General features: G+C 37.4%; 1 protein-coding gene across 8 annotated transcripts in view; it reads left to right on the top strand.

Annotated features, from left to right (window-relative positions):
• GPR155 (G protein-coupled receptor 155) overlaps positions 1-4,731 on the top strand; it is a 64,819-nt gene extending 60,088 nt beyond the window's left edge. For all 8 annotated transcript variants that reach the window (XM_072612370.1, XM_072612369.1, XM_072612364.1 and 5 more), the window contains 2 exons: positions 560-697; positions 2,623-4,731. In XM_072612370.1, the coding sequence (XP_072468471.1) occupies positions 560-697; positions 2,623-2,923 (439 nt within the window). In that variant the 3' untranslated portion in view covers positions 2,924-4,731. The remainder of the gene's footprint in view (positions 1-559; positions 698-2,622) is intronic.
• The last annotated feature ends 11,666 nt before the right edge of the window (positions 4,732-16,397 follow it).

Below are 16,397 nucleotides of genomic sequence, written 5' to 3'. Positions count from 1 at the left end.
TGGAAGAGCTCAGCTGAGTGCTTCTTTACCCTACCATCTTGCTGCCTCCTCCCAAAGTGAGATCCCCATTTAATCTTAATTAAAAAACAGTCAGGGTGGTCCCATATGAAGAAATGGAATAATAAACCAGTCATTGAACTTTAATCATTAATAGGAGATCTAGCTATCTGTTTCATTATCAATCAGATTAAAGAATAAATAGGCCACAAGGCTGGAATGACTTGCACACAGTAGTTCTACTTTCAAGATATACAGGAAATCTGCCTATTGCACAAAAATGCTGAAGTAAAGTGTTTGATCTCTAAAGATGGTTTTTAAAATATCCCAGGGAAAATGGAGTTTGACAAATCACAAATATGCCAAATTTATCTTGTGAATTTAAGGAATAAAATGTCAATGAGGGCAGATTATCATTCCTTCTAGCTTAAGAGTGACATGGACATACCAGATAGATGACAACTGTTGTTGAACAAGCATGTTTTTTGGGGGGAATAGGTCCCCTGTGTGGTGTTTTCTGTCTATCTTTACACATAGCCCCTTCTTCAATTTTTATTTTCAGATTGGAATTCCTGTGGAATAATAAAGAAACCGCAGAAAATGGATCATCACCTGTTCCTGAGGAAATCAGAATGACCTGTCAACAGTTTGTTCATTATCACCGTGATCTCTGTGTCCGAAGCATTGTCAAGGAAAGAAGGTGGGCAAATGCCTATGCAGAGATTCCTGTTGACTAAAATATTAAATGTTGGACATACCTTTCAGATTAAATAATACCATCGACTGATGCATTTTAACAAAAAATGTCATGGGCCAGTGCACATGAGAGATGGATTATCCCTTAAACAAAACCTCTGTAACATACCTAGACTATCTTTGTTTAGATAGTTTTGAAAAGCTGCTAGCTTTGGTTTCTCATATAAAGTATAGAAACATGATCTGAGAACCAAGACATTAGAATATTAGAATTGAGGGACGTTAGTAGTTGTTTTTTAGAAAAGTTTAAAAGACTTTGAACTTAGAAACAATTTTATTTTCATTTTCTATTGATGTTACTTTTTATTGAAAAAAATATTTTCAAAACTGACAGTCCTGACACCAACTACTCTGTTTTTCATGTCAAATCCTAGTTTTTAGTCTGTGGTATCTAAATAATATCCATGGAAACCAGTTAATAGCCTCTGATGCTGAAATATGAAGGATAAATGTTGCCATGAACTTTTAAGAAATTATATAATTGGGAAAGTGAAAAAGCAGATAATCCAAGACCAGTGTTACAGACCACATGACAGTTTTCCTTTGTGAGGGGCAGATATCTGAACTGGCACAATCATTTAAAAATAATACTTACGAATACTTTCCTTCAGCAATTCAACAGGTTAAGAAAATTTCATTTGACACCTTTATACAAGTTAGTAAGCAGAAAGGGAATCATAGCACTGCTGTTGTTTTTTAGGATTGGGGAGTTATGTGGCTGTTGGGTGATGGTGAATCCTCTCTGTTCCATTAGACCATTTCCAGGCTACATGCCTCATTAGTTAGACATGACCTTTGTCCAATTGTAAAGATACCTGAGATGTCATTACACAGTCATCAGCAGACATAGGTTTTATTGAATGAGTTTCAAGAACCTTACTAGATTTTAATTGAGTATTTAAAATTAACAGTAAGAATGGATGTTCAACCACAAATTGTTTGGGGTATTAATCTCATGTTTGAGTGGCCTGAAATTTTGTTTACAAATTAAGGTATATTACATCTTATATGTACCTGAAATTACATTTTTTGTGTTCATTGTGATGTGACTTGAGAAGATGTTTAAATGCATATTAACCTTGTGATTTTTGTATGACTTCTTAAATAATCTACTCATGTAATTAAATGTATTCTTTTTCATTACCTGCTTTCCTCATCTCACCTTGATCTTTGATTGCTGCTTCCTTTTTGGCTCTGTAAATAGTTCTTTTACTTGACTGATGCTTTTATCAAGTGTACTTCATGTCCATTACAAACTTCTATTAAAATTTATGGGTTCATTTGGTTCTTTTTCCTCGTGTTGCCATAAACTTTATTTGTTTGCTGAGACATGAGGAACCATGCATTTGTTTTAGGAATGCATTTGAAATAATCAAGTACATTTTTTTAATCTCATTGTTTTTTAGTAAGACAAGTTTTAAGTCTCGGATTAAATATATTACCTGAGAAGCAATTCTTGCTTTACTACTATAAAAAGTAGTTTACAGTATTAATGAAAACATTTGGTATTTTTATAATTGGACAAATTTTACTTAAACCTTATGCAGTGTAGTAGTCTCTAACAAAGCTTGATGTTATTGTATATTGATTTGAACACACATTTACAATATGTCACTTTCATATATAGCTTCTATGTATTAAGTTTTTAACTATTCTCATAAACATAATTGTCATGTTTTTTAAAATGATTTTTACAGTTTAACAAACCATTAATATCCAAAAACAGTTTCTTTTCTACCATACTTTTTTACATACCAACTATCATGCTGTCTTTCCTTGTTTTCCCGTTTTTCCTTGCCTGTCCCCTGTTATGCAGTGCTGATAGCAGATTTATAGAATATATGGGTCAATCATTCCTTTGACATACAGGTGTGGTGCAAAGACCTCTACTGGAACTTTCTGTGGCTGTGACCTGGTGAACTGGCTAATTGAAGTTGGCCTTGCCTCTGACCGTGGTGAAGCAGTGCTGTATGGAGACAGGCTGGTACAAGGAGGAGTTGTCCAGCACATTACCAATGAATATGAATTTCGGGATGAATATTTGTTTTACCGATTTCTTCAGGACAGTCCCACAGAAAGTCCTCTAGGCACTAATTCAGGTACATCCTCGCAGGACAGACAGGTAGAAATTGAGCACTCATCCCCTACCTCACTTTCCCCCCAAGCCTGAAATATGTAGATATAAAACACAGAAGGAAACTTCATCCAACAAAACCCAAGAAGAATTTTCCCCTCCTGTATCACCGTTGTTAGAGAGCTCCTGTTGAATGTAATAATCATCAGTTTGGACAAAGATTGTTAATAACTGATTTGCATGTAATTATTTAATATGATTTTAATAACCAAATAAGCCACGACTCTTAAATTGCTGAATTTTGCAGTTGGATATTGAGCAGTAAACCAGTCTCATGATTATGTATTCTTTGCACTTACCCATTGCACTTCATGGAGAAACTTCGAAAAGCATTTTATTAAGAGCCCTTCCTAATTCTTCATTTCTCCACCACCACACAATTTCTTAACAAGTGGTGCTCATTCAAACTGGCAACACAGTGAGTTTATGTTTTTAAAGTATACTTATTCTTGCTTTTCTATCAAAAGGTAGAGGATAATCTCCAAAAATCTGTAATAGAAGTTAAAATATAGTTTAGTCTCTAACTTTTGTTGTGCATGTTATATTTAAAGCAGTTTAACTTCTATTACACCAACCAACGAAATTGCTACCGTAATTGATATATATGTAGATATGTATGTACATGTACATATACATATATACAATCTTGCACATCCCAGCTTAGAAAATTTTTGCACATCTCATGTGAACCACTGTTTAGAGAAATTAAGATAGGAAAGAAGTGGTTCATGTCAACAGTCACTTATCGTGTGTTTCCTACTTGCATGCACTTTTTGCCAGGCACTTGAGATACAAAGATAAAAATGAAAGCCTTTTACATATTTCAAACTATTTTTGAAGCCAAATCTAATATGCTGCTATAAATTTTAGAACTTAATTTATGACATTCTGATTCTTAAACATCTACAAATTTAAGTTATTCATGCTGTGTACAGTTATGAAATATTCCTGGTTTGAAATTGATGGAAAAAAGATGAAGAGAAAAAGGTGATCATGTTATCTTTGAGTTACTTGATGTTCAGTGTGCTTTATTTATTTCATAAGTTTTAAGTCACTTTTTAAAAGTTTCTCTAATACATTATGCCCAATTTGTCTTACTTTTTAAGCTGTTTACTACTTTATCCTAAATATTTAGCCCCTCTGCTGATTTAACTTAAAATGTTTAGTTTCATTATATTTAATTGCATCTAACTTCCACATGAAAGACAGTTCTATTTTCTACTTGGATCCTTTTTTTTAAGTGAATAGGACTCATTTTACTACCCTTTTAAACCTATATGTTAAAAAAATTTAGGAAAACCTTAATGTATTTAACAAGAGTAAATCTAAACATTTTGCTATAACATTTGTTTTAAGTTATGTTTTAGGGGTAGAGCAGTTTGTGTTGCCAACTAGAGTCACGTTGGCAAGGAAATCTTCGTTTTTTACATTTTAATTGTAACTGTCCTAATGCTCTGGAGTTTAGACTGGTTTTAAGCTTAAATATTACTTATGCCAGGAAGAACTGATTTATAATTACAGCATTTGAGGTGCCAACTCACATGCATGGTAAGCATCTCAAATTTAAATTAAGAATCAATTGTTTTACCTTTGTACAAGTTATTGCATCAGTTCTCTTAAAGGGAAGCAGAAAATTGCATCTTTTAGCACAGAAAGTACTGATAGAAAACTGTTGATCATTGTGATCTGCAAGTTTGGTTAAAAGAGTACTTTTGTTATGTTAAAATATTTTTAGAATTAAGGATATACCAGTTTTATCGAATGAAAATATCTTTGTACCTGTGACCTCAATAATATAGCAAGTTTCTCAATAAAATAGCTCTTTTAATTTGTGTTGCAGAAAATGTCTTTCTTGTAATTTTTTGACTTCTTTGAATGATGCAAAAAACACAAGTCTTTTCTGTCATTCCTTAACACCAGTCTTATTTTAGTTCATTTAAATTGTCCTTTTCTTAAATAGTACTCCATGAATTACTGCAAGTACTTTATGATTTCTGCATTGTTAGGTACACTGTAGGCACTGTGTAAGTGCTGAATGAATGAATCTGGGAGCCTATAATCTGTGTCCCCTTTTCTCCACTCAAGCAGCCATCACCTAGGTTCAGGCCCTTGTCACCTCTCACCTGGACTGTGACAGTAGTCTCCTAATTGCTGTCTGCCTCCAGCCTCTTCCTGATCCAATCCACCCTCCACAGAGTCTCCAAAAGGGTGTTCTTGAATCCCACATCTGATCTAATGATCTGTGAGCATTTGTCTTGCACAGTAGACATGTAACTTTATGCTTCTCGCATAAAGAGAAGCAGAGAAAAAGATTTCTTTGAGGTGTTTATTTCATCTTGTCCCTTCGAAACATCTCATTATTAGTATCACATGCTGGGAATGTTTATTACTGTAGCAGCCATTTAGTTGGTCTGCTTTCAAAACCAAATGCTGTATCAGGGGGGTGGCCAGCTCATAGAGCACTGAGCCTACAGTGAGGAAAACCTGAGCTCAGATTCATCCTCAGACACTAAGCTGTGTGACCTTGGACAAATCACCTAACCTCTGTTTACCTTAGTTTCCTCATCTGTAAAATGGTCATAATAGCACCTACTTCCCAGGGTAGGATGAAAATCAAATAAGATAAAATTTTAAAGCACTTTTAGTACAGTGCCTGGCAATTACTAGGGGCTGTCTATTTAAATGCTAGCTATTATGATTATAATCTGAGAATTCTGAAAAGTGACCTTAAAACAAGAATATTAAAAATTATGCATCAGTCACCTCTAGGAAATTTAATCCAGTTTTTTTAAAATTAAAATATTTCACTAAACAGCAGAGCTTTAAATAGGGAAAATTTAGTTTTCAATCTTCCCTGTCCACACCTCAGTCCCTTTTATAGATGAGGAAACCAAGGCTATATAAAGGTTAAATGAAATCAGCCTAATATCACCTAGTACTTGTTTGTAACTAGTGTTAAAACCTGCATCTACCGGTCCAATGTTCTTTACAATGTACATGTTGCCAACAATTTATTCAGAAACCTTTACTTGTGTTAGAACTTTTAATAACTTGTATTAACTTGATAGAAATATAGAATATCTTCTAAGTTTTATGTTTATTATAGATTACACTAGTAACTGCAACAGTAAAAACAAATTAGTAAAGAATACATACCTTGTACAACTATGACCAAAGAATTCTTAACTAAATAATATATAGAGGTGATCAGAGAACATTAAAGCTGAAAAACTTTTGCATGGAAAAAAAATCAGTGCTGCAGAATTGAAAGAAAGGAGTTAATTGGAAAAAATCTTTGCAGCAAATGTCTCTGATAAAAATTGGATATCCAAGATACGTAAGGAATACACACAGATGCGTGCACGCCTTGTCAAAGAATATGAGCAATTTTGAAAAAAAGCACAAACTATCAACAAGCATGTGAAAGCACACTCCAGATCACTAAGAACAAATGCAAACTGAAGCAGCTCTTGAGATTTTACTTCATGTCAGATTGCCAAAAAATGTCCAAAGACAAAAATGGGTAGCAGTTGAGTTGTGGGAAGGCAGGCACATCAGTGCACTGTTGGAACTATGAAATAGTCCATCCATTCTGGAAAACAATTTGAAATGAGACTGAGAAAGTCCGTCAAATGTACACGTGCCATTTGATCTAGCAATACCATTACTAGGCATACAACTGTAAGATGATCAAAGTAAAAAGATACCATGGATGCAGACGTACTTTCTAATAGCATAGAACGACTCCTGGAGAAATGAGCGAACGTATAGTGGTGTATGAATGTAATGGAACATTTTTGTTTCTTAGGAATGAAGAATCCAGTAAAACTGGGTTAGATCTATGAACTAATATTGAAGTAAGCAGAATGAGAATACTTTTCACAATGATCATGATAATGTAAAGAAAAATAGTGCTGGAAGACTGCAGGAGTCTGAGAGATGGGCTTGGTATGGGATGTAGTCAACACTTTCAGATATGGCCAAGGTACTGGTTTGCTTATTCTTCACAAAGGAAACTTGGAGGAGGAGGGAAGGGGTCATTGGGAAATGATAGTGATAATAAATAGAAAAGCATCAATGAAATACCTGAAAATGCATGTCTGAAGGGACCACTTTCTACAGAAGTTGCCCCTCCCTGGCAAACATGTGTTAGGCTTGTTCTTCCCTGAAAGGTGACAGAATGTGTCCCCCAGATTTGAGTGAGCCAGAGGACTTATGGTCAAGTTGTAGCTCATGTGACATAGCTTTTGGTACCCTGTGACCATGCTGATGTGGTTTCCTAGTCACAAAAAAGGCCCACTCATGTGGAGTTCACATCTGGCAGCTATCCCAAGATTGTACGAGTCCTCCCATGCTGACTTTCCATATGGAAAGTCTGCCCAAGCTAAATGCTGCAGTATCCTTGTTTGAGTATCCTTTTTATGCTGTGGCCAAGAAGAAACCTTTTGTTAACTGCTGAATGACCTATAAGTGCCTCATTTTGTGTTGATGTTAAATCTTCTTTTGTTTTGTTTCTGTTTTTAATTAATTTGTTTTTAGTTTTCAACAATTCTGTAAGTTTTAAATTTTCTCCCCCTCCCCATAATGGCATGCAATCTTATATGAGTTCTACACATACATTCTTATTAAATATATTTTCACATTAGTCATAACAAAACATAACACAAGAGAAAATAGTATGCTTTATTCTGTGTTGTGATTCCTCACATAGTTCTTTTCTCTGAATGTGAATGGCATTTTGCATCAAGAGTTCTTTGGGAATGTTTTAGGTCCTTGCCTTGCTGTGAAGGACTAATTGACATTAAATCTGAACTAATAGAGTATATCAGGTTGAGTCAGGCTTTCCTGGATTATAATATTTAGTTGAATGGGCAGTTGTATTGTGAAGGCAGTGCTCACAGAACTGATGGTGAATGTGAATATGCTGAAGTAGTTCTCAATCACAAAGTATAACAGACTCTCCATATAGAAGGCAGGAGAAAAACGTTTATTTAGACACCAGAAAGCCCAATCCCAGAACCAGAAAGCAACATCCATCACAGCAATCAAGAAGTCAATACAGGTTATCACCACAGGGGGCAAATCCATTCCCAAGCCTCCCCACCCCCTGCTAGGACCTTCCCACAAACAAACAAACGCTCATGAGCCTAAGCTGTGCCTGCATGCCTGTGTCCTTCCCAGTTCTGACTAGCCTGACCAACTTCCTCCCGGCTTTGCTTCACCCTTCCTGTTCCACCTGTTCAGCAAGATCCTCCCACTACATGTGACTTAGGCTTCCATGTGATCAATGCTCAGTATTTGGAATCTTTTGTATTTATTGTTTTCTAATTTGCAGATTTGGGGTCATCATTCTGGCTAGAGGTATACTTCCTCCTAATGGTGTGTTATTGAAATTACACAAAGTAGCAAACAAATTATCTTACCAATGTTGATAAGAATTACTAGAACTTCCTTAACTATTCTTTCAATAATCCATTCATTCTTTCAATTAACCCAGAGGCTTGTGGATAACATGCAATATGATATATCCATTCTATGTTGTCTAATACACAATTTATCTTCATTTCATTACCTTTGAAATGAGACCCATTGTCACTTTGGATCTGCATTGGGATTCCATAATATAGACTTATGATATCTAGAGTTTTACAGGTGTTTTTCTGGGTTGCATCCTTATAGGGACAAGCCACTAGTATACTTGAATAGGTGTCAACACAAGTACATATAAATTTATATCCTATATCTTGGAGTAGAGGTCCATTATATTTGCCAAATAAATTTTCCTTGCTATCTCTTTTCCCCTTGCTTTCTCTCCAGTTACTACCTGAGGAACAGTTCATTCCTTTTCCAACTGACATATATGTACATTTCTCTGCTACTTGTTTTAACAATGAATGAGAGATACTAATACCTTGGTCTTGTGCCCACTGGTGTGTGGCCTTGGACCCCTAAATGGCCAGCCACTCGATGGACCCATTTTGCTACTACCAGATCATCAGCTGATGTCAGAGTAGGAACAATACGTTGAGTAGCAATCTTTGCTAGTTGATCGGCATGTGCATTGTACTCACATTCTGGCGTGGTGAGGGCCACATGAACATCTACATGAAAAACTGACAAATTAGTAACCAAAGATATATCCCATGTATCATCCCATAATTCTTTGCCCCCGACTTAGTTGCCATGAATTTCCCAATTTTGATTTTTCCACATGGGCATCCATGTGGCTAACCCATTAGCCCATGAATCAGTGAATATAAAACACTGTCATCCTTGTTCTGTTTTGATAGCTTGGTGTACTGCCATAAGTTCAGCATATTGACTACTTCTACCTATCCCAGTACTTTCCAAAGTCCACCTAGTACATGGGTTTTATAGGCTACCACTTTCCAGTGTCTTTTGTGGTCCAAATATTTTGCTGTCTAATTAGTAAACCATGCATGTTTCCTTTGTCCTTCAGTTAATCCATCATATCCCTCATTCCATTTTACTAAGGACTGTACCAATTCTTGCTTTGGTTCAGGGGGTGTATCTTTCATTATCTATGTTTGCTATAGATTCACATAAGGCAGAAACTCCACTTTTGCCTGCTTTAGATCTATTTTGAATATTACCATTTCCATTTAATTATGCTAGCCTCTTGAGCATGTCCAATTCTGTGAGAAGGTGGGGTACTCATTACCCAGGTCATAATTAGGATTCCAGGCCTTAATATTATACCTCATGGCCCAAAGTCAGTTGTTCAGTCTCTACCAAAGCTCAAAATGCAGCTAACAGTTTCTTAGACTAAAATCCTAAGGGTACATTTTGGCTTTGTTGTTTTTGCCATAAACTCCAGTTTGCATATTCATCCTGTACAATCACTTGTAATTCCATCAGGGCACTTTGCATAGGCCATAAATCTAGGGTCAGTTGTATCGCAGCCTTTGCTTCTTCAAAGGCTTTACTCTGCTCAAGTCCCCAATCAAATTCATATTTTTTTCCCAGGAGTCTTATATAAAGGTTCCAAATTTCTCCTACATGTGGTACATGATGTTGCCAATATCCAAATAATCCTATAAACTTTTCTTATTGGTGGGGATAGGAAAATCCTGAATCTTTTGTCGGGCTTGCAAGAGAATCTCTTGCAGCCCCTTATTCCATTGTATGCCCAAAAGTTTTATGGTTTGAGCTGGCCCTTGAATCTCTGCAGGGTTAATTTCCCACACTTTGCTTTTCATATGCCCAAGTAAAAGTGTCAAACTCTTCTCCACTTTCCTGTATCGTATCATCTATGTAGTGGTAGCTCTAATTCATCCAAATGTTCAGCCACAATCCTATGACAAATAGTGGGGCTATGTAGATATCCTTGTGGCAAGCGTGTAATAGTATATTGTCAGCCCTGCCCAAGAGAAAGCAAATTGATCCCATTGTTTAGAATCTATTGGGATAGTAAAGAAAGCATGGGGGAGGGGGGAAGGGGGGAGCCAAGATGGCAGACTAGAAAAACGCATATACTCTAGCGCTTCCCTCACAGCCCACAAAATACCAGTAAAAAGGACTCTCAACAAAGTCTAGAGCAGCAAAAGCCACAGAACAACAGAATGAAAGAGGTTTCCAGCCAAAGGTAACCCAGAAGGCCAACAGGAAAGGTCTATCTCACAGGATGCTGAGTGGAGCAGAGTACAGCCCTGGCCATGCGGCACTGGGAGGAAAAGGACCTGAACAGACCTCCGGTCAGAGTTCCTAGCAGGGAAGGTCCTAGATACCTCAACCCACAAGCAACAAAGAAAGCTCCAAAGGTCAGTGGGGGAGGGCTTTCCCAGTTGGGTGAGAGGGAACGATGGGGGTTTCTCCAGCAATAGCCCTAGGCAACGGCAGAGGCTGAGGCAGCAGATTGTAGGCAGCTGCTGAGGCTGGGAAGCAACCTGGATCCATTATTCAGGCAGCTCAGCTTAAAGCCTCTGGCAATAAAGAGCAGCTGATCTAAACCCCAGCCCTGAATGACGGCTCTGCCCCCACCCAAAGCCCAGGGGAACCCAGCAGCTGAGTCTAATCTCTTGACTAAGGATTCAGAAGTCAAGTAACTGACTGGAAAAATGCCCAAAAAGGGGGAAAAAAATAAGACCATAGGTTATTTTCTTGGTGAACAGGTGTTTCCTCCCATCCTTTCAGGTAAGGAAGAAGAAGGCTTACTGTCCCAGGAAGTTAAGATCCCTGCCTCCGGGGCCTCCAAAGTGAACTTAAATTGGACTCAGGCAATAGAAGAGCTTGAAAAGCAAGTTAGCAGCTTGCTAAAGCAGAACCCAAAAAAATGTTGAGGAAAATAACACCTTTAAAAAGAGGCTAACTCAATTGGAAAAAGAGGTCCAAAAAGCCAATGAGGAGAAGGAGGCATTAAAAAGCAGAATTAGCCAAATGGAGGAGAAGGTTCATCTCTGAGAGAATTGAGTTCAGGGAAATGAATGACTATGAGATAAACCAAGCAGAAAACAAAACCAAAAGTTTGAAAAAATAGAAGATAATATGAAACATCTCACTGGAAAAACAACTGACTTGGAAAATAGATCCAGGAGAGACAATTAAAAAATTATGGGACTACCTGAAAGCCATGATAAAAAAAAAAAGAGCCAAGACATTATCTTCCATGAAATTTTTGAGGAAAACTGTCCTGGTATTCTAGAACCAGAGGGCAAAGTAAATATTGAAAGAATCCACCGATCACCTCCTGAAAAAGACCCAAAAAGGAGAAACTCCTAGGAATATTGTGGCCAAATTTCAGAATTCCAAGGTCAAGGAGAAAATACTGCAAGCAGCTACAAAGAAACAATTCGAGTATTGTGGAAATACAATCAGAATAACCCAGGATCTGGAAGCTTCAACATTAAGGGATCAAAGGGCTTGGAATAAGATATTCCAGAAGTCAAAGGAACTGGGATTAAAACCAAGAATCACCTACCCAGCAAAACTGAATATAATACTTCAAGGGAATAAATGATCATTCAAAGATATAGAGGACTTACAAGCATTCATGATGAAACGACCAGAACTGAAGAGAAAATTTGACTTTCAAACACAAGAGTCAGGAGAAGCTTGAAAAGGTAAACAAGAAAGAGAAATCATAAAAGACTTTCTAAAGCTGAACTGTTTACATTCCTACATGGAAAGAAAATATTTATAACTCTTGGGGGAAAAAAAGCATAGGCTAAATAACTGCATACCAAGTCCCATCATATTTCTGGATCCTTTTTATTAAGGTAACAGTACCTGGAACAGCAACATACAAGAAAGGAATCACCTTATTCAATTGTCTATAATCCACTGTCATCCTACATGTCCCATCCAATTTTCATACTGGCCAGACAGGATTATTCCATCAAGTAGTTGTAAGGACTAACACTCCTGCCTCAACATATTCCTTTATAGTACTGGTAATTTCATCTTGCCCACCTAACACACGATACTGTTTTAAAGTAATTAATTTAGAAGGTTCAGGTTAAGTGATTGGGTCCATTTTTATTTTACCCATTAAAACTGTATTAATTCCTATCTTCCTTACTGCAAATTGGTGTCTGCCCTCAGGTAAATTTAGAGTCACACTTCTCAATATATCTATTCCAATGATGTATTCAGGAATGGGTACAGTTACTACAGTATATTCTTTCTTAGGTAACTGTCCAATTTTCATCATTAGTTTGACTTGTCTGGCTGATATTTCAGCCCCTCCCAATCCATGTTTAAACTTATCAGGGTTTTCATATATAAGGGAGGCCTCCACCCCAGGCTCTATTAATGCCCTAGTTGCAGTATTTGATCCATTTTTCCAATATATGGTAAAATTGATATGGGGTCTATAATCTCATCTGCGTATTTAATCTGAGCTGGGGCTCAGCCAATTTTCTGTTCTCCCTGAAGGTGTGGCAAACATGGACACAAGCATTCGGGAGGATCTATAGGGCAGTTCTTACTTCTCTATTCCATCTAGTATCAAGCCCCTTTTCTCAGTACATTCTGTATAGTTCATTTGTTGGAATATCATCTATGCTTCCAAAATCAACCTCTGCTCTCAACAGAGCACTAAACAATTCTTGTCATTCTATTCTGACTTTAAATCCACTGGCTATTTGCTCTTCTCTCTGGAGGAAATTTATCTTTTCTCCTGTTCCCTAGGTCACTTAATTGTGAAATCTTGTCCAGCACCTCTGAAAGAGGATTCCCTATTTCCCTAATTATTAGAGTCAAAACTAGGAGCTTGTAAGAAGGAGCCGTCTTCACTATTATATTCCTATGGGAAATTGTAAAAAAGGTATCATAGTATGCATGTGCATTTCCAATCATTATGGCAGTCTTCATCACCTTCTCCTTTAACTTTTTTATACAGTCCCTAAACGAATACCAGGGTCTATCTCCACTGAGCCACACAGAGTCAGTAGGATACTGCCTACTGCAGTCTTCTGCAGCCAAAGCTAACAGATTAGTTGTATTGTTACCTCCTTGCATATCCCTGTAGAAGTCATTAAAAGAATTTTGCAGTGTTTCAAAAGTAATTATCATCTCTTGTTCAGCTTGTAATGCACGTAAGAGACAGACACAGGTTATAGAAAAACAAAGAGATTATATACAGTTAAAATAACTATATGTCTCTCTACCCCCAAAACGTATGCTTCTCAAGAGTACTGTTTTTGCTTTTCTTAGTATTCTCAGCAATCCTTACAGAATGCCTAGCACATAGTAGTCATTTAATAAATATCTGTTGACCAGCTAATTTACGGTTTTCATCCCTTGGCACTTCTCACTGCTGTTAGTGTTCAGACATGTAGCAGTCACCTCTCTCCTTATTTCCTTTTTGGAGTCTGTTGTTGGCTAAGGAACTATGTCACCATATGTGTATTAAGAACCGTTTTATCCTGAATGAGCAAGTCACTTAACCCCAGTTGCCTCATCCTGGGTCATCTCCAGTCACCCTGATGAATATCTGGTCACTGGATTCAGATGGCTCTGGAGGAGAGAAGTGAGGCTGGTGATCTGCACAGCCCTCCTTCACTCAAAACAAAGTCAAGTGCGAGTCGTCATCATTTCTCTGATGGCATGGTCTTCTTTGGCAATGAAGGATGAACACATCTAAAGACTTGCTGTACAAGAGGATTCTGAAACCTATAAATTTCAAGCAATTCATGCCATTTATTTATACCCCTCTGGCCCCTTCATCACTGATTCTCACCATCCAAGATAATAATTCTCCCATCCTTTGGGTGAACCGGCTCAAAATTTCTGTTACCTCCTGCTGAGTAAAATTCCCAATTGTTGGCTTAAACACTGTGTTTCCTTCTTGGTTCTTTTGTTTCTGCTTTACTATGGGGCAAGCTTCGGCCTTAGAAGTCTCCTCCTACAACATTGTTTCATTTTCCAACTCTGACTTAATTACATTTTCTGCCCACACATGTTCTGGCAGTCATCATGGCAACTAGGCTGGGTCTGTACAGACATATGCATATTTCTTTTGCCAGTCTTCTGCTGCTTCTTAGCTAAGTGAACAGCCTTTCCTTCCATCAAAGACCTCCCGCCCCAGACTGCTCTTTTAAAGGAGAGCCTGAACGCAGAGAATTCCCATGCAAACTAGCTCTTTCTCCATCTGAAGTTTTTCCTTCAGCAACTTGTCTCTGCTTTCATACCTAATACGGCATCCTGTTAAAATCCAGCCTCTCTTACTTACCCCCGCCAACTCCTTCCCTGGTCTTATTGGTATTCCTTGCAAACACCTTTCCAAGCCTTTAGATTCTCCCTCCTGTAACCTCACTTCCCAGCTTTCACAGGGTCCAGTGCTTTTAGCCCATTCCCTGGCTACCAAGGAATACGGTCAATTCTCCCATCCTGGGATATTAATGTCTTCCTCCAAATCCTTTCTGCCTCCAAACAGAGATTTTTATACACTGCAATCCTGTTCCTGATGCCAAATGTATCATCAAGGCAATGTTCACAGCAGTGGTGGTGAATATGAATATGCTGGAGTAGTTCTCAATCTTAAAGTATAACAAAGTATAACAGACTCTCCATATAGAAGGCAGAAGAACATTTATTTAGACACCAAAAAGTCAAATCCCAGAACCAGAAAGCAACATCCAATGCAGTGAACAAGAAATCAATACAGGCTATCACCACAGGGGGCAAAGCCATTCCCAAGCCTCCTCACCCCCTGCTGGGCCCTTCCCACAGATACTCATGAGTCTAAACTGTTCCTGTCTGCCTATGTCCTTCCCAGTTCTGACTAGCCTGACCAACTTCCTCCCAGCTCTGCTCCACCCTTCCTGTTCCACCTGTTCAGCAAGCTCCTCCCATCACATGTGACTTAGGTTTCCATGTGATCTAAGCAGGTCATGTGGGCCTATTAATGAATGGGAAAGATTTTTGCATTTATATTACCATTACAACAGTTCTTCAAACAAATCCAAAGGTAAATAAAATTTGGATAAACACTGCAGGTGAAAAATGAACTGGGCCCACTGGAGATCAGGGTGGATCACATTTGAAAACCTATACTACTTTCTGTGATTACAGCCTGTTCTATAGCATAATATTATCCAGGTAAGAATACTAGGAGGCTGTGAAACACAGGAAAACCATGCTCAGGAAAATGTTTTAAAAAAAAACATCCCCAGTAGAGGATAGTTTTCAACAACTTGGCAACAATGATATGTGAAAAGTGGTATAAAACTCTTCATTGAGAATACTGGTGACTAGAAAAGGAGGTGGGTTTGTCACGTAGCAATAATAATTGGCCATCTTGAATGCTATGCTGGTATTTGTGAAATATTAAAGTAAGTAGAGAAGGGTCTTCAGTGCCTAGATCCTTTATGGGAGACCAAAGGAAATCTAAAAAAGAATGACACTAGATAAAAAGGCAGGGGAGTGCAATCAGCATCAGTGGAGGGAGTACTCACACTTTATATAAGATCAGGGTATTCTCAATTTACCATCATTATCAATAATAATTACATACAACACTTCAGTTACAAAATGCTTTTGTTGTATACATGATCTCACTTAAACCCAACAATCCTGTAGTAGTAGCATTGATTGATAATAAAGTTTATTATAAATAAGTACTGTAAGTCATGAAATGGAGATAAGATTTAAGAAAATATTAAAGGAAAAGAGCTCAAACCTGTAGGTTCAAGTAAAATCTACCAAATGGGCTAAATAAAAGGTTTGTTCTAGTGTATGGTAATAGTAGTAAATGATTTTGGAAATATAAAATGTATACCATAGCAAGGCCTAATTTAACAAATACTACGTAAGCAATTTAAGGTCCAACTAAGGTTTCAGGTAAAATAAATATCAGCGTAAAAGTTTGGAGAAAAATCCAGAATAATAGTAGCACCTTTTGCTGGGGAAAATGTGTAACTGTAAAAGTCTTTAGGAGGTATTTGGGGTATTTCTGGATATTGCTTATTCTAAGTATTTTTGCATTGAGACATCATAAAATCAGATGCAAACTATGTGGCACAGTGGATAGAACACTGGACTTGGAATC

The sequence above is a fragment of the Notamacropus eugenii genome, chromosome 5 (assembly GCF_028372415.1).
Source record: "Notamacropus eugenii isolate mMacEug1 chromosome 5, mMacEug1.pri_v2, whole genome shotgun sequence".
Taxonomy (NCBI): Eukaryota; Metazoa; Chordata; class Mammalia; order Diprotodontia; family Macropodidae; genus Notamacropus; species Notamacropus eugenii.
This window is presented reverse-complemented; position numbering and strand designations above follow the sequence as displayed.